The 17,413-nt window shown below is 45.5% G+C and overlaps 1 protein-coding gene across 3 annotated transcripts; it reads left to right on the forward strand.

Annotated features, from left to right (window-relative positions):
- Nucleotides 1-219: 219 nt before the first annotated feature.
- ercc8 (excision repair cross-complementation group 8) lies at nt 220-13,862 on the forward strand. Of its 3 annotated transcripts, XR_002876489.2 has the most exons (13): nt 220-592; nt 1,082-1,177; nt 1,428-1,529; nt 1,731-1,854; nt 4,372-4,453; nt 5,579-5,647; nt 6,141-6,207; nt 6,914-7,017; nt 7,470-7,594; nt 8,667-8,864; nt 9,430-9,510; nt 11,792-11,884; nt 13,110-13,170. XR_002876489.2 is itself a non-coding variant. In XM_023979274.2 (12 exons), the coding sequence occupies exons 1-12, from the start codon at nt 516-518 to the stop codon at nt 13,170-13,172; spliced, it is 1,200 nt and encodes a 399-aa protein (XP_023835042.1). In that variant the 5' UTR covers nt 220-515; the 3' UTR covers nt 13,173-13,862. The 3 variants fall into 3 exon arrangements, 1 of the variants encoding a protein (XP_023835042.1); XR_011474654.1 differs by lacking the exon at nt 9,430-9,510 and having other exon boundaries at nt 8,667-8,900; nt 13,110-13,377; XM_023979274.2 differs by lacking the exon at nt 9,430-9,510 and having other exon boundaries at nt 13,110-13,862.
- The last annotated feature ends 3,551 nt before the right edge of the window (nt 13,863-17,413 follow it).

A 17,413-nucleotide genomic window follows, 5' to 3' on the forward strand; every position in this document is an offset into this window, starting at 1 on the left:
GACCTCCGATCCTGCTCATATTGAGAAAATATGATATATGCAGCTATCGTTCTCGTATACTTCACCATACAACCAGTCCTATCAACGCATTTTCAATTGGAATTGTTGTTTACGCAATCTAAAAACAGATAAGAGTAAGATATGTTTTGATTGGATGACTGAATCAGAGTAACCAATGAGCGCACTTGTTATACCAGAGCGGTGTTCAAACATCCTGACGTAACAACATGGCCACCCACACGTKCCTTGTTGACTGAGAGTTAGCTTGCTAAATGATGTTAAATAAGACAGATGGCATAAAATGATTCGATCGGGTTTTTATCAATCCCAGATCACAAATATGTATTGTACACACAAAGCGTTTAAAAAACTAGTTCAGTAGCTAACGATATTTAACGTGTAACGTTAGATGGGTAACCAACCCTCGAGCTAGCTATGCTAGCTTGAGAACAAACATAAACATTCCTGTAAGGCTAGCTAGCTACGAAATTTAAAGATTAATTTATTTTGGGAAGATGTTGGGTTTTCTAACAGCAAGACAGGCTGGACTTGACGACCCACTTCGTCTGAGACGGGCAGAGTCAACACGGAGGTGAGTGAGGTGAGGGGAAAGATGGCCATATCATTCTTGGGAACGCTAACGTTACTGTTACCAGTGTTTGTCGGTATCACTAGTTGTCACAGTCAAAAATGGTCTATATCGTAAAAATTCATGAAAACAACTATTTGCTTTGGGGTCTTAATTTAAGGTTGGGCATAAGGTCAACAGTGTGTCTAGGTTTAAAATAACATTTTATGAAGATAAATTGTAGACATAGGCGGGGTTTATGACTGGTTGTGGTAATTAACTAGGCTTCCATGTTGGTGTTATGACGCATTCAAAACGACTGGGAACTCGGAAATCTCCGACTTCAGTGCGTTCATCACAACTAGGAACTCGGTAAAAAACGAGCTCCGACTGGGAAAAATATTTTGAAAGACCATCCAACTCGGAATTCTATTTTGGGAACTCGGGCATCTCCTACTTTCCGACCTGAAGATCACTGACGTCATGACTCTGTCTCCTTTGTTTTCTCTTAAGGGTCCTCAATTTAGAGCTGAATCATGACAGAGATGTGGATCGAATCCATAGCAACGGCATAAACACCATAGACATTGAAGTCATTGAGGGCAGATAGTAAGTATCATTAGTAGTAGGTCTGACAATATGTCAATTGAGGACATCATTTGTTATGATTACCATATAGTCTAGGCCTATAACATGTAACCTAATGCATAGTTCCGTCATCACCTGATTTCAACATAACGTGATACATAAGCAACCTCCTACAATTCAACATAGACATGTTGCCTGTATAGTACTTTTTTAGAATCCTTCTGGTGCTATTTCATTGGGAGATAACCCTCGCCTCTTGTCTGTTCTGTAGCATGCTATCTGGAGGGGCAGATGGGGTGATTGTGGTGTATGACCTGGAGAACAACAGCAGGAAACCCCAATACACCTGTAAAGCAGTCTGCACTGTAGGCAGGTGTGTGGCTCACATACCTGATGGCATCCACTAGATGGCAGCATCACTGATACTGTGTGTGTGTGTGTGTGTGTGTGTGTGTGTGTGTGTGTGTGTGTGTGTGTTTGTGTGGTGTTGTGTGGGTTGTGGGGTGTGTGTGTTGTGTGTGGTGGGTGTGTGTGAGAGGATCTGGTGGTCACTGTTAGTGTGTTTGTGTTGCAGGTCCAGTCAGTATGTCCACAGGTTCAGTGTAGAGACAGTGCAGTGGTACCACACACGACACAGGCATGTTGTCTCCAGCTCCTTTGACAAAACCATGAAGGTCTGGGACACTGAGACACTAAAGGTACACCTTACATACTCTCTTTAACTCTTTGTCTCTCTCGCACTCTTTGCCTTTTATGGCATATGGTGCTCTCTGTGATGAGCTAGAACACGCTGTGCCATGGTTACCTCAGAGTCACGAGGGTACAGCAAAACTTGTTTGCAGAGGGATTTGCATTGTAACTGTCACTCTACTCTCGTCCTCCAGCTTCCTAGTCCCCTGCTCTTTTCTCCTCCACTCCCCTCCATTCCTCTCTTACTCCAGCTTCATAGTCACCTGCTCTGTTCTCCCATTCCTCTCCTCCTCCAGCTTCCTAGTCCCCTGCTCTGTTCCCACTCCCTCCATTCCTCTCTTACTCCAGCTTCATAGTCACCTGCTCTGTTCTCCTCCATTCCTCTCCTCCTCCAGCTTCCTAGTCCCCTGCTCTGTTCTCCCACACTGCCATGTCCTGCTCTGTTCTCCTCCACTCCCCCATTCCTCTCCTCCAGCTTCCTAGTCCCCTGCTCTGTTCTCCCACACTGCCATGCCCTGCTCTGTTCTCCTCCACTCCCCTCCATTCCTCTCCCCCAGCTTCCTAGTCCCCTGCTCTGTTTCTCACTCCCTCCATTCCTCTCCTCCAGCTTCCTAGTCCCTGCTCTGTTCTCCCACACTGCCATGTCCTGCTCTGTTATCCTCCACTCCCCTCCATTCCTCTCCTCCAGCTTCCTAGTCCCCTGCTCTGTTCTCCTCCACTCCCCTCCATTCCTCTCCTCCTCCAGCTTCCTAGTCCCCTGCTCTGTTCTCCACACTGCCATGTCCTGCTCTGTTCTCCTCCACTCCCCTCCATTCCTCTCCTCCAGCTTCCTAGTCCCCTGCTCTGTTCTCCCCACACTGCCATGTCCTGCTCTGTTCTCCTCCACTCCCCTCCATTCCTCTCCTCCAGCTTCCTAGTCCCCTGCTCTGTTCTCCTCCACTCCCCTCCATTCTTCTCCTCCAGCTTCCTAGTCCCCTGCTCTGTTCTCCCACACTGCCATGTCCTGCTCTTCTCCTTCACCCCTCCATTCCTCTCCTCCAGCTTCCTAGTCCCTGCTCTGTTCTCCTCCACTCCCCTCCACTCCCCTCCATTCCTCTCCTTCAGCTTCCTAGCCCCTGCTCGTTTTCCTCCATCCCCTCCCTTCCTCTCCTCCAGCTTCCTAGTCCCTGCTCTTTCTCCTCCACTCCCTCCATTCCTCTCTTACTCCAGCTTCATAGTCACCTGCTGTTCTCCTCCCTTCTCTCCCTCTCCAGCTTCCTAGTCCCCTGCTCTGTTCTCCTCCATTCCTCTCCTCTCAGCTTCCTAGTCCCTGCTCTGTTCTCCCACACTGCCATGTCCTGCTCTGTTCTCCTCACTCCCCTCCATTCCTCTCCTCCAGCTTCCTAGTCCCCTGCTCTGTTCTCCTCCACTCCCCTCCATCCTCTCTTACTCCAGCTTCAATAGTCACCTGCTCTGTTCTCCTCCATTCCTCTCCTCCTCCAGCTTCCTAGCCCCTGCTCTGTTCTCCCACACTGCCATGTCCTGCTCTGTTCTCCCCACTCCCCTCCATTCCTCTCCTCCAGTTTCCAGTCCCTGCTCTGTTCTCCTCCACTCCCCTCCATTCTTCTCCTCCAGCTTCCTAGTCCCTTGCTCTGTTCTCCTCCACTCCCCTCCATTCCTCTCTCAGCTTCCTAGTCCCCTGCTCTGTTCTCCCACACTGCCATCATCCTGCTCTGTTCTCCTCCACTCCGCCTCCATTCTCTCCTCCAGCTTTCTTAGTCCCCCTGCTCTGTTCTCCCACACTGCCATGTCCTGCCTGTTCTCCACTCCCCTCCATTCCTCTCCTCCAGCTTCTAGTCCCCTGCTCTGCTCCTCCACTCCCCTCCATTCCTCTCCTCCAGCATCCTAGCCCCTGCTCTTTCTCCTCCACTCCCCTCCATTCCTCTCCTCCAGCATCCTAGTCCCCTGCTCTGTTCTCCTCCAACTCCCCTCCATTCCTCTCCTCCAGCATCCTAGTCCCTGCTCTGTTCTCCTCCATCCCCTCCATTCCCTCTCCCAGCATCCTATCCCGCTCTCTGTTCTCCTCCACTCCCCTCCATTCCTCTCCTCCAGCATCCTAGTCCCCTGCTCTGTTCTCCTCCACTCCCCTCCATTCCTCTCCTCCAGCATCCTAGTCCCCTGCTCTGTTCTCCTCCACTCCCCTCCATTCCTCTCCNTCCCCTGCTCTGTTCTCCTCCACTCCCCTCCATTCCTCTCCTCCAGCATCCTAGTCCCCTGCTCTGTTCTCCTCCACTCCCCTCCATTCCTCTCCCAGTCTCACAGCCGCATCCCTCATTTCTGTCTCCTGGTCCCATTGTGTCAGTCAGTCACGACAGTGTTCTTTCCTATCGTGCTGGCCGGCTGACCGACTGACTGAACAGTGCTTTTCTATACATGTTTGCTCTTCCCATGTAGTAGTGTTGTCTCTGTACAGCACAGAGACATCAAGTTTATGTTCGTGTTGAACTAAAGCTSATAGATAGTTCCTTCTTCTTGTGTGTCTCTAGCCCGCTGAAGTGTTCCAGTTTGAAGGAAACGTCTACTGTCACCACATGTCCCCCATTGCCAGGAAACACAGCCTCATCGCAGGTGTGTGTGGGTAGCAAGCTCTGTCTCACGTCAGAATTAGACGTTCATCTATGTTTCTTAAACGTCACATTTCGAAGAAAAAACAACTTTCTGTAGCTGGATTTGAGCATGCAACCTTAGACACCAGAGACAGATGCTTACGCCTATCCAGCATCCCTCATCCCTGTCCACAATGCCCTAGCAACACCAAAACCTACTTGAAGCCTKGTGMCCGGTTTCCACGTCATCTCCCAATGTCCTTAGACATGGATGGACGTCGAATTCTGACTTTTATCACGGGTGACCTGGCTGTGGGTGAAATTGTATGTGTGTGTCATGCTCTTAAAATATGATTTACTGTCTATGTCTTATTGATATAATCTAAGAATGAACATATGAGGCCTCAGTAAATCAAAGAAAAGAAAAAGAAAATGTTGATTGTGAAACAGCTGTGTATGCATACAGAGTGTATGCCCCTAGGGGTGTCAGGGGTTGGAACTGACTCAGGAAGAGTTTAGAGAGACGTTCTGGAGACATGACAGGAATCCAGGCTCTGCCCCCCTGCTGACAGAGCAGGACAGACTGGTTACACATACCTTCCCAATCACCCACACTGCTCTCACTCGCTCAGTTTTTTGTTTCTCTGAGATTCTTCCCAAACTCAAAACAAAATGCCATGAAGTCTTTCAATTACACATTTTACTAATGGCACAATCAACCTTTTTCTGGAAAGTTCTGGTGGTGCTAGAATGATCAGAATTTGTCAGGCGGACCAGAATTATAATTTTATTTGTGTCGGGTTTCTAACAATTTGTAAGTCGCTCTGGATAAGAGCGTCTGCTAAATGACTTAAATGTAAATGTAACAGATGGACTCAACCCTGGTTATTTTGTGTCCATCCCTGTCAGCTCTAGCTCCTTGTCAGCTCTCATCCCCTAAGTGAATGATGTGTGTTATTAGCTCATGTTTATCCAATAGTAGAACTGCTCTCTTATACATTCCTATCTAATCTGAGAGAACCAGGGCCTCCAGTTTCTCCTCTGTCACGAAGCATTAACACACATAGTGAAAGTAGAGATGTTTTTCTTTGTGTTAGTCGTACTGTATGTAACCTTTCAAGCAATCCATTGATCTGTGTGTTCTCAGTTGGTACCAAAGACCAGAAAGTACAGCTCTGTGACCTGAAGTCTGGCTCACGCATCCAGGTTTTGCAGGGTGAGAGCCACACACACACCCACCCACCCCTATGTCTTACTATACTTGTGAGGACTTCAAAATCCTATTTTCCCTCAACCTAATTGAACTAGGCAAGTCAGTTAAGAACAAATTCTTATTTACAATGGCTCCCTACCCCGGCCAAACCCGGACGATACTGGGCCAATTGTGCGCCGCCCTATGGGACTCCCAATCATGGCTGGATGTGATACAGCCTGGATTTGAACCAGGGACTGTAGTGACGCCTCTTGCACTGAGATGCAGTGCCTTAGACCGCTGCACCACTCGGGAGCCTAAACTTAACCCCTAAGCCTAAAATAGCCTTTTTACAAGTGAGGCCTGGCAAAATGTCCTCACTTCTGAGTTTTATTTGGTTTACTTTTCTTGTGAGGACTTCTGGTACTCACAAGTATAGTAAAACGTGTCTACAGTAACACACACATGTTACTGTGTGTGTTACTGTACTCCACTGACTGTCCTTTCTATCCCTCAGGTCACAGAGGTGAGGTCCTATCTGTTCGGTGGTCGCCAAGATATGAGCACATTTTAGCTACAGCCAGGTAGGCCGACCTACACCAAACCTGGAGAGAAACAACTACCTTGAAGGGCCTTTAGATAAATGTTCCTCCCTCATTTCACGCCCAAGTATCATAGAAATTCCAATCTAGCTAGTGAAAGGGATTCCACTTTCTATTACCATAACTAGACTGTATCAGTATGTCACCTGAACTCATTGGCATACAGAGAGACTGAACCAGCCCTGGGAATAACAATGCAGCATATGGCAGGGAGAGAGTACTCTGTTGGTTTACGCCAAATTAGATCTGCTAATTAAACCATTGGGATCAAATCACTGTCCCTTTGGGCTGTAAGTGATTTGAAAAACAACTGAGCAGCATTTCAACTGCTACTGATAACATGGGCAATTGGACAGTGAAGCACACTGTCTTTGAACATTTTGTATGGACTGAAGTTCTTTTTTTTATTTGGAGGACTGTTTTGAGGAAATTTGAGGCACAATTCTGTAGCTGGATCATTTAAGGGATTGTGTTGCATTGTTGTAGTGTTACGTTGTTGATGCCCAGTGATGTGAACCTTCATCTGCAGACCAGTTAGGATGTTTATGTAAGGGACATTTATATATCCCTATAAGGCCCCAGGGCACTGATACATGTCCCTTGAGATATGGAAGGCTGTTGATTTCGGCTTCTCATGCGCTCTCTCTGTTGCTCTATCTCTCGCTCTCTCTTTCTCTCTCTCTCTCAGTACTGACAGCAGGGTGTTGGTGTGGGATGTGCGTCGGGCCTCAGGGAGCCTGTTCTCTCTGGACCAACACAACGGGGACAAGTCCAAGGCCTCATCAGAGGCAGGTAGGAACACACTGTCACACCTCCCCGACTCCCCCCACACCTGATAACGGGGTAAAGAGAAGATGTCTACATGATAGTGGAAGCATCGTGATAACGGGGTAAAGAGAAGATGTCTACATGATAGTGGAAGCATCGTGATAACGGGGTAAAGAGAAGATGTCTACATGATAGTGAAAGCATCGTGATATCGGGGTAAAGAGAAGATGTCTACATGATAGTGAAAGCATCGTGATAACGGGGTAAAGAGAAGATGTCGACATGATAGTGAAAGCATCGTGATATCGGGGTAAAGAGAAGATGTCTACATGATAGTGAAAGCATCGTGATAACGGGGTGAAGAGATAAAGGGTTGAGTGATATGATTACCAAATGCTCTTCCCAGTGTCCTTTCCCCTTAAATAATAGTTATATTATCTCATTGGCATTTAATGACGCGTGTGTGTGTTTGCCAGTGAACACAGCCCATAATGGAAGGGTAAATGGCCTCTGCTTCACGGTCGACGGCCTCTACCTTCTCACCACGGGAACAGACGACCGCATGAGGCTGTGGAACAGTGCCAATGGAAAAAACACACTGGTAGGTTCTGTGTGTGTGTGTGTGTGTGTGTGTGTGTGTGTGTGTGTGTGTGTAAGAGAGATGCAGAGAGTGAGAGGGTCAAAAATGTGTCTGGCAGGGATCCAATGGTTGAGGGTGAGGACTAGGCTCTACCCCGAGGCCCTGTCTGAGTGTGCATGTTTGTGTGTATGCACATTTCCTGCCCATCCCTGGATGCCTTGTCTGGAACACATTACATAGCATGTGTGACTCTTCCAGGCCTTACCCTTAATGATCAGTAGCCATCCCTCTCTGTGACAGCGGCCTCAAGCACTAAGGGACATCATTGTGCCTCTAGCCCCATTACCTTCCATACATAAACTTCCCCTCACTAACTGGGTCTGCAGGTGAAGGCCTCAAGCCTTCACATAAAGGCCCTGTGCTGCTTTGGGTTTGGAGAAACAGTTTGCCTGCTTGATGACTTGAAGACATATATCCCTTTTATACACAGACTAAAATCCCACATGTTGGAATGTCTGAAAGGGGTAAGGAGTAAAAACATGGACAAATAAAAGCCAGCTAAAGACCAAGTCATGATTCCTGCATTTTCAGACCCTGTAACCAAAATACAGGAATGAATGGTGAATGGTTCTCTGCTTTTTTGCAGGTAAATTCTTCCATTGTTTAATACCGCCCTAATTTGAACTGCAAACAGGTCCCATGGTTTAACAACACCCCCCACACCTCCCAATTTGCCTGTTACCCACTGATATTTATAAAAGGGGTATACCTGAAAATAAATGGTAAGTAAGGGGCTGTATGAAAGGGGGGTCATATAAACATTGCCTTATATTTTACAAGTAACATGCCACATCTTCTGCCTAAAATGAGTTATACAGTACATCTTTAAACAGTTAATCTCGACAAATCCGAGGGAAGCCCACTTTAGCTGTCGTGGTCCGTATCAGTACAACACATGTTGAGGTCTATATTTAACCTGGTTTCTGAATGTCTCCATGCATCATGTTCTGTAGCAGTTTGATAGTTGAAGTGCTGTTCTACTGTTAGCTTGGTCATCCGTCCAACTGACCCTCCCAACTCCTCTGTCTCTCAGGTGAATTATGGGAAGGTGAGTAACGAAAGCCGTAAGGGGTTAAAGATCACGGTGTCTCGTAGCTGCAGCCCGGAGTTTGTGTTTGTACCTTGTGGCAGCTCGGTGGCGGTGTACACTCTACACACCGGGGAACTTGTAACCATGCTGAGGGGACACTACAACAACGTGGACTGCTGCCAGTTCCACCCCGACTACCAGGTGACTGACTGTCTCTGTCTGCCCGTCTGTCTGTAGGTGCGTCCATCCTTTATGGCTATAGACTAATAAGAAATGACAGTGTTATTAACATCATTATGTTTGTTCATTATCAATACCTTACGTATGTTCATGTAAATCAGCTCATGTGACGTCATATTGTTCCTAAGTTGAATCAAGGTCTCTGAGACGTGGGTCCTATTCATTAGTGCACACTGTAGCAAACCATAGCAAAATGTTTTGCAACGGATAACCAGGTAGGTCCCTCCCTGTTTTGACCGATTTGCTTCTGTTTGGTTCCCAATGAATATGACCCTAGCAGACCAGAGGCCTTGAAGGCCTTCTGTACATCACAGAGAATCATAACAAATTCCTATTCTACCCACATTACCAGCGTCCTGCACGTAGATAGCTGATGCATTGTTAGTTTGTTATTGTACAGTTGGCACAGATATGACAACCTGCCTTGGGAGGTACGGAACACTGTGGCCTTTCACTAATGTTAATCGAAGAAGATACTGAATTGAGACAGCATCCCCTCTTTTGCATTTTCCTGTTAATGGTTAAGGTTAGCATTTGTGAAGAATGATTGGATCTTTACATCTGGAGCGCAGGACGAGATCTGAGTTGCAGTGGGGGTGTATTTGAGGTAGGCTACAGTAGGTCATTTACCCTTGAATAGATGATATATTAAAGTCAACATCCTCATGTAAAGCCATTAGCCATGGCCTAGTCACAGGGGTATGAAAAACAATTGGGCCTTAATGATTATAAAGGTGAAGGCCAGAAATGAGTGTGTTCTCTTTTATGGAGAGTTTAGTTTTCTTGTCAAAGCACTGCAATGGGAGGTTTGTTGAAGAACAGGGTAGTGCTATGTCATATAATCCCATAATCTACTTTTACGAAGGCGGGTCTTTCCTTTCTTCACTCCAACTGCTATACCACATAAAGGCTAATCGATTCCCTAATACATGATTCTACAGTTTCCGTAGTATCTCCTTGTAATGCATATCTTACTCATGCACATCGCATTTCATATCACAGTAGTATTTGTGTTAGAGCATATCTAACGTCCTACTTATTAAACCTGTAAGAATGTGGCAGAGCAACTTTGAGTGTTTGTTTATTGGAAAGAACACATAGTTCTGGAATGTCTTTTTGCTTCTTGTCTTTTGAAGTAGGCTAATGCCACATTTGACATTTTAGTCATTTAGCAGACACGTTTATCCAGAGCGACTTACAGGAGTAATTAGGGTTGAGTGCCTTGCTCAAGGGCACATCGACCGATTTAATTATATTTATTATTATATATATTTTTCTTCTTCACCTAGTCGGCTTAGGGATTCGAGCCAGCGACCTTTCGGTTATTGGCCCAACACTCTTAACCGCTAGGCTACCTGCCACCCAAAAATACACCTCTTCAAATGATTGGCACGTTTGGAATTAATGAACTTCTATTGGTTGTTTTCCTGGATGATGATTGTCATTGTTTTGAGTCTAGTGTTTCATAAGGTAGACACTGCTGTAATAGCTATGTACTTCCTCCCGCCATCAACACTGATACTTCCTCAACATGTTTCTTTCCACTTGACAAACTTAGCTATTTTAGGACCGAATGCTAACATGTGTATATGGGACACAGAGATTAAACCAAATGAGTAAAAAACAGCAGCCAGGACCAGAGCTATATACTACTGTTCAAAAGTTTGGGGTRACTTAGAAATGTCCTTGATTTTGAAAGAAAAGCAAATTTTTTGTCTGTTAAAATAACATCAKATTCATCAGAAATACAGTGTAGACATTGTTAATGTTGTAAATGACTATTGTAGCTGGAAACGGCAGATTTTTTATGGAATATCTACGTAGGCGCAGAGGCCCATTATCAGCAACCATCACTCCTGTGTTCCAATGGCACTTTGTGTTAGCTAATCCAAGTTTATCATTTTAAAAGGCTAATTGATCATTAGAAAAGCTTTTTGCAATTATGTTAGCACAGCTGAAAACTGTTGTTCTGATTTAATGAAGCAATAAAACTGGCCTTTAGACTAGTTGAGTATCTGGAACATCAGCATTTGTGGGTTCGATTACAGGCTCAAAATGGCCAGAAACAAGAACTTTCTTTTGAAACTTGTCAGTCTATTCTTGTTCTGAGAAATGAAGGCTATTCCATGCGAGAAATTGCCAAGAAACTGAAGATCTCGTACAACGTGGTATACTACTCCCTTCACAGAACAGCGCAAACTGTCTCTAACCAGCATAGAAAGAGGAGTGGGAGGCCCCGGTGCACACCTGAGCAAGAGGAGAAGTACATTAGTGTCTAGTTTGAGAAACCGACGCCTCACAAGTCCTCAACTGGTAGCTTCATTAAATAGTACCCGCAAAACACCAGTCTCAACGTCAACAGTGAAGAGGCAACTCCAGGATGCTGGCCTTCTAATCGAAACCACAAATGCTGATGCTCCAGATACTCAACTAGTCTAAAGAAGGACATTTTTATTGCTTCTTTAATCAGAACAACAGTTTTCAGCTGTGCTAACATAATTGCAAAAGGCCTTTCTAATGATTAGCCTTTTTAAAATTCTAAACTTGGGATTAGCTAACACAACGTGCCATTGGAACACAGGAGTGATGGTTGCTGATAATGGGCCTCTGTGRGCCTATGTAAATATTCCATAAAAATGTTGCCGTTTCCAGCTACAATAGTCATTAACCATATTAACAGTGTCTACACTGTATTTCTGATCAATTTGATGTTATTTTAATGGACAAAAAAAAATGCTTTTCTTTCCAAATCAAAGACATTTCTAAGTGACCCCAAACTTTTGAACAGTAGTGTATATATCGATAAATATATGGCTCTGGCCAGGACGTAAAGAGCACAGAGTATTGAGACCCAGGCTAAATCACTCCTCTCTTCTGTGTGTTTCCAGGAGCTATACAGCGGGGGTAAAGACTGTAACATCCTAGCCTGGGTTCCTGTTGTACGACCACCAGACGTGGAAGAAGAAGGGACAGCCGCCAAGGTAGGAGGCTGCACAGCAGGAACAATTTAAAGCACGTTTGGGGGGTAGTAATTATACGCAGGTCCCTGTTCTTGTTCTAAAATGCTGTCACATTAGCCAGACTAATAGACAGGCATCTAGTAGGCCCTTTTTATTTGAAACCAGTACATTTCCATTTTAGACATTTAGCAGACACTCTTATCCGGAGTGATCAATCAAATGTATTTATAAAGCCCTTTTTACATCAGCCGATGTCACAAAGTGCTATACAGAAACCCAGTCTAAAACCACAAACAGCAAGCAATGCAGATGTAGAAGCACYGTGGCTAGGAAAAACTCCCTAGAAAGGCAGGAACCTAGGAAGAAACCTAGAGAGGAACCAGGCTCTGAGGGGTGGCCAGTCCTCTTCTGGCTGTGCCGGGTGGAGATTATAACAGAACATGGCCAAGATGTTCCAACGCTCATAGATGACCAGCAGGGTCAGATAATAATAATCACAGTGGTTGTAGAGGGTGCAACAGGTCAGCACCTCAGGAGTAAATGTCAGTTGGCTTTTCATAGCCGATCATTCAGAGTTAGAGACAACAGGTGCGGTAGAGAGAGAGAGTTGAAAACAGCAGGTCTGGGACAGGGTAGCACGTCCAGTGAACAGGTCAGGGTTCCATAGCCGCAGGCAGAACAGTTGAAACTGGAGCAGCAGCACGACCAGGTGGACTGGGGACAGCAAGGGGTCATCAGGCCAGGTAGTCCTGAGGCAAGGTCCTAGGGCTCAGGTCCTCTGAGAGAAGAGAAAGAGAATTAGAGGGAGCATACTTAAATTCACACAGGACACCGGATAAGACAGGAGAAATACTCCAGATATAACAGACTGACCCTAGCCCCCCGACACAAACTATTGCAGCATAATTACTGGAGGCTGAGACAGGAGGGGTCAGGAGACACTGTGGCTCCGTCCGGCTATACCCCCGAACAGGGCCAACCAGGCAGGATATAACCCCATCCATTTTGCCAAAGCACAGCCCTCACACCACTAGAGGGATATCTTCAACCACCAACTTACTACCCTGAGACGAGGCCGAGTATAGCCCTATTTAGTTTGGGAAACGGAATAATAATTGCTTGCTTGCACTTGGGAAATGTTTGTAATGCTTTCCTGATTACTCAATCACTTTAACTCAAAACAACACGACAGCGAGAGAGTAGAGTGAGTTGAGAGTATTTTACTGAATATATTTCTCCATCCCAGGGTGGGAGCCAGGCTACGGTGAATCCTGCTTTTGAAGACGCATGGAGCAGTGATGAGGACTGATGCATAAACACAACTGTACAGCCCTACTCCATCGGACATAGCTTTAGGAAACTCATCATGGTGCTAGCTTCAGGAATCTCAACATTTAAAAAAACTACAAATGCAGTTTAACAACTACTATGGAGTTGGAGAATGAACCTTAACAGACTTTGAATCTCTGTTGTGATATCTGATTTATCTTTTATTTTATATACAAAATGGAAATCTACACTGAGTGTACGAAACATTAGGAACACCTTCCTAATATTCAGTTGCATCCCCTTTTGCCCTCAGATCAGCCTCAATTTGTCGGGGCACCTCTACAGGTGTCGAAAGCGTTTCACCGGGATGCTGGCTCATGTTGACTCCAACCCACAGTTGTGTCAAGTTAGCTGGATGTCCTTTGGGTGGTGGACCATTCTTGATACACACGGGAAACTGTTAAGTGTGAAAACCCATCTGCGTTGCAGTTATTGACACACTCAAACCGGTGTGCCTGGCACCTACTACRAGCAGCATACCACCCTGCATCCCACTGCTGCCTTGCCTCTGAAGCTAAGCAGGGTCGGTCCTGGTCTGTCCCTGGATGGGAGATCAGATGCTGCTGGAAGTGGTGTTGGAGGGCCAGTAGGCGGCACTCTTCCCTCTGGTCTATCTATCCCAATGCCACGGGGCAGTGATTGGGGACATTGCCCTGTGTAGGGTGCCGTCTTTCGGATGGGACTTTAAATGGGTGTCCTGACTCTTTGTGGTCATTAAAAATCCCATGCACTTCTTGTAAGAGTAGGGGTGTTAACCCTGGTGTCATGACTAAATTCCCAACCTGGCCCCACCTAATCATCCCCCTCATTCCTAATTGGCAGATATCACTCCTCACCTCTCCAGCTGATGTGTGGTGAGCGTTCTGGCACAAAAATGGCCGCCGTGCATCACCCAGGTGGGTTCTACACATTGGTGGTAGATGAGGTGAGTTTCCCCGTACTGTGTGAAGAGCTTTTAGTAACTTCGTTTGTAGAAAAGCGCTATATAATTCCAATCAATTATTAATTACCATACCCCGTTCAAAGGCTCTTAAATCTTTTGTCTTGCCCATTCACCCTCTGAATGGCAAACATACACAATACATGTCTCGATTGTCTCAAGGCTTAAAAGTCCTTCTTTAACCTGTCTCTTTCCCTTCATCTACACTGATTGAAGTGGATTTAACAGGTGACATCCATAAGGGCTCTTAGCTTTCAGCTGAATTTACCTGGTCAGTCTATGACATGGAAAGAGCAGCTGTTCCTAATGTTTTGTACACTCAGTGTATGGTGTTGAGGATTCGTGCATTAAAACCTATGGGTGGGTATCTGCACTGTACATTGAGCTGTATAATCTGTTTCTATTGTCTGCCTTTGACGCAACATGTACATTGTACTTTACATGGTGTTAAAATCAGCTTTCCATTATTCCAATGATGACCAGAGTAAAACCAGCCGAACTGGAGCCAAACCATTCCTCATAGCATCTTTGAACATGACGTTCAAGAGGCCCACCTTTCCGTCATCAATTCATCATTCATGTCTCTCTGTCTCTCCCCTACATTAACCAGCTCTGTACTGTTGTTGTTAGACATGATACTGAAATCAGACTCACTTTCTCTCCTACTGGCAGCCTCATGTTTACATATGATTGAATTGAAGGGCATTATTTCCCTATAACTCACGGCATATTTGCATGGTAGAATTCAATGGCCATAGTTCATTCTATGGCAAAAGTRGAATTGAAAACATTGATTTTGTTGTATTCATAATGGCAAGCTAGGACTGATGATTTGGTTAGCTATAGTAAACTTGCTAGCTACTTCAGTGGATGTTGAACACATTTCTAGCGACAAATATGTTAAATTATAGCCATGGTATAATGGGGATAATCAACTCGGGGCTCTATGCGTTCTCTAGAAAATAACACAACTCTGTGGAAGGTCAGTTCCACTCTGCATGGAACACACCTTCCACGTCATTCATTATTTTCCATAGAACGCATAGCCTCTCTTTGATTAAACCCTTACATACTTATAACCTCTAGGGTTAATTGTAGGTAGGGTTTCCTATCAGTCCCGAGATTCCATTTATCTGTATGTCTAGCCCTTATATTTAGCCTCACAATTAAGTGTTTTACAGTTTTCTTTTCAGGATAACCAGAGCTCCAAGTAGAACACACAACAATTTCACATAAACGGTTGCGTTCGGAGTAAGGCATAAACGGTTGCGTTCATGGGTTTTATTGACATGTCAATAAAAAGATGTCCGCCAAAAACATTGAAATGAATTTATAAATGAATTGATATGAATGCTGTAAGTACTGAAATTGTTTGCACACTGGGAAATGAATATAAATATCCAATCAGTCAGTGACAACTGTGGAGTTTGACAGCAATTATGTAAGCTTATTACAGTATTATATACACTATGTCCTAGGATTTGGTATGTTCTTCTATGTGGAACATTTTACACTTTTTCCTCATGCATGTGTAATATAAGTTCACTGCTTGAGACACCCAGAGGTGTTTGTTGTACACTATATATACAAAAGTTTGTGGAGCACTTCAAATTAGTGGATTCAGCTATTTCAGCCCCACCCGTTGCTGACAGTTGTTTAAAATTGGGCACACAGCCATTCAATCTCCATAGACAAACATTTGCAGTAGACTGGCCTTACTGATGAGCTCAGTAACTTTCAATTTCAAAGTGGCACTGTCATTGGATGCCACCTTTCCAACAAGTCAGTTCATAACATTTCTGCCCTGCTASAGCTGCCCCGGTCAGCTGTAAGTGCTGTTATCTGTAAGTGGAAACATCTAGGAYCAACAATGGCTCAGCCACAAAGTGGAAGGCCACACAACAAGACCGGCGAGTGCTGAAGCGTGTCCTCGGTTACAACACTACCCAGGCCCTGCGTGTCCCCAGGCACCCTCATTTGTTGACTTCTGTGAWKGAAAAAACCTTGGTTTCATGCATGTTAACATCAGAAGCCTCCTCCCTAAGTTTGTTTTACTCACTGCTTTAGCACACTCTGCCAACCCTGATGTCCTTGCCGTGTCTGAATCCTGGCTTCGGAAGGCCACCAAAAATTCTGAGATTTTCATTTTCATACCCAACTACAACATTTTCCGTCAAGATGGAACTGCCAAAGGGGGAGGAGTTGCAATCTACTGCAGAGATAGCCTGCAAAGTTCTGTCATACTTTCCAGGTCTATGCCCAAACAGTTCGAACTTCTAATTGTAAAAATMAATCTCTCCAGAAATAAGTCTCTCACTGTTGCCGCCTGCTACCGACCCCCCTCAGCTCCCAGCTGTGCCCTGGACACCATATGTGAATTGATCGCTCCCCATCTAGCTTCAGAGTTCGTTCTGTTAGGTGACCTAAACTGGGATATGCTTGACACCCCGGCAGTCCTACAATCTAAGCTAGATGCCCTCAACCTCACACAAATCATCAAGGAACCCACCAGGTGCAAACCTAAATCTGTAAACATGGGCACCCTCATAGACATTATCCTGACCAACTTGCCCTCCAAATACACCTCTGCTGTTTTCAATCAGGATCTCAGCGATCACTGCCTCATTGCCTGTATCCACTATGGGTCCACGGTCAAACTACCACCCCTCATCACTGTCAAACGCTCCCTAAAACACTTCAGCGAGCAGGCCTTTCTAATTGACCTGGCCCGGGTATCCTGGAAGGATATTGACCTCATCCCGTCAGTCGAGGGATGCCTGTGTAAACAGTATAACTTTAAAACCGTCCCCTCGCCCCGACACGGGCGCGAACCAGGGACCTTCTGCACACATCAACGGTCGCCCACGAAGCATCGTTACCCATCGCTCCACAAAGCGCCGCGCCCTTGCAGAGCAAGGGGAAACCCTACTTAAGTCTCAGAGCAAGTGACGTAACTGATTGAAATGCTAGTAGCGCGTACCCGCCAACTAGCTAGCCATTTCACATCCGTTACACCTGGTCGTTCTTTAAAAGTAATTTCCTCACCATCTTAGATAAGCATGCCCTTTCAAAAAATGCAGAACTAAGAACAGATATAGCCCTTGGTTCACTCCAGACCTGACTGCCCTTGACCAGCACAAAAACATCCTGTGGCGGACTGCAATAGCATCGATAGTCCCCGCGATATGCAACTGTTCAGGGAAGTCAGGAACCAATACACGCAGTCAGTCAGGAAAGCAAAGGCTAGCTTTTTCAAGCAGAAATTTGCATCCTCTAGCTCT

This window comes from Salvelinus sp. IW2-2015, linkage group LG33 (genome assembly GCF_002910315.2).
Source record: "Salvelinus sp. IW2-2015 linkage group LG33, ASM291031v2, whole genome shotgun sequence".
In the NCBI taxonomy this organism is placed as follows: Eukaryota; Metazoa; Chordata; class Actinopteri; order Salmoniformes; family Salmonidae; genus Salvelinus; species Salvelinus sp. IW2-2015.

What these genes read in the sequence shown, in the direction of transcription:
- ercc8 (XM_023979274.2), top strand. Translation starts at nt 516, where the DNA reads ATGTTGGGTTTTCTAACAGCAAGACAGGCTGGACTTGACGACCCACTT. An exon ending in CGGGCAGAGTCAACACGGAG is followed by an intron (nt 593 to 1,081) that starts GTGAGTGAGGTG and finishes TTTTCTCTTAAG; the next exon opens with GGTCCTCAATTTAGAGCTGA. An exon ending in AAGAAGGGACAGCCGCCAAG is followed by an intron (nt 11,885 to 13,109) that starts GTAGGAGGCTGC and finishes TCTCCATCCCAG; the next exon opens with GGTGGGAGCCAGGCTACGGT.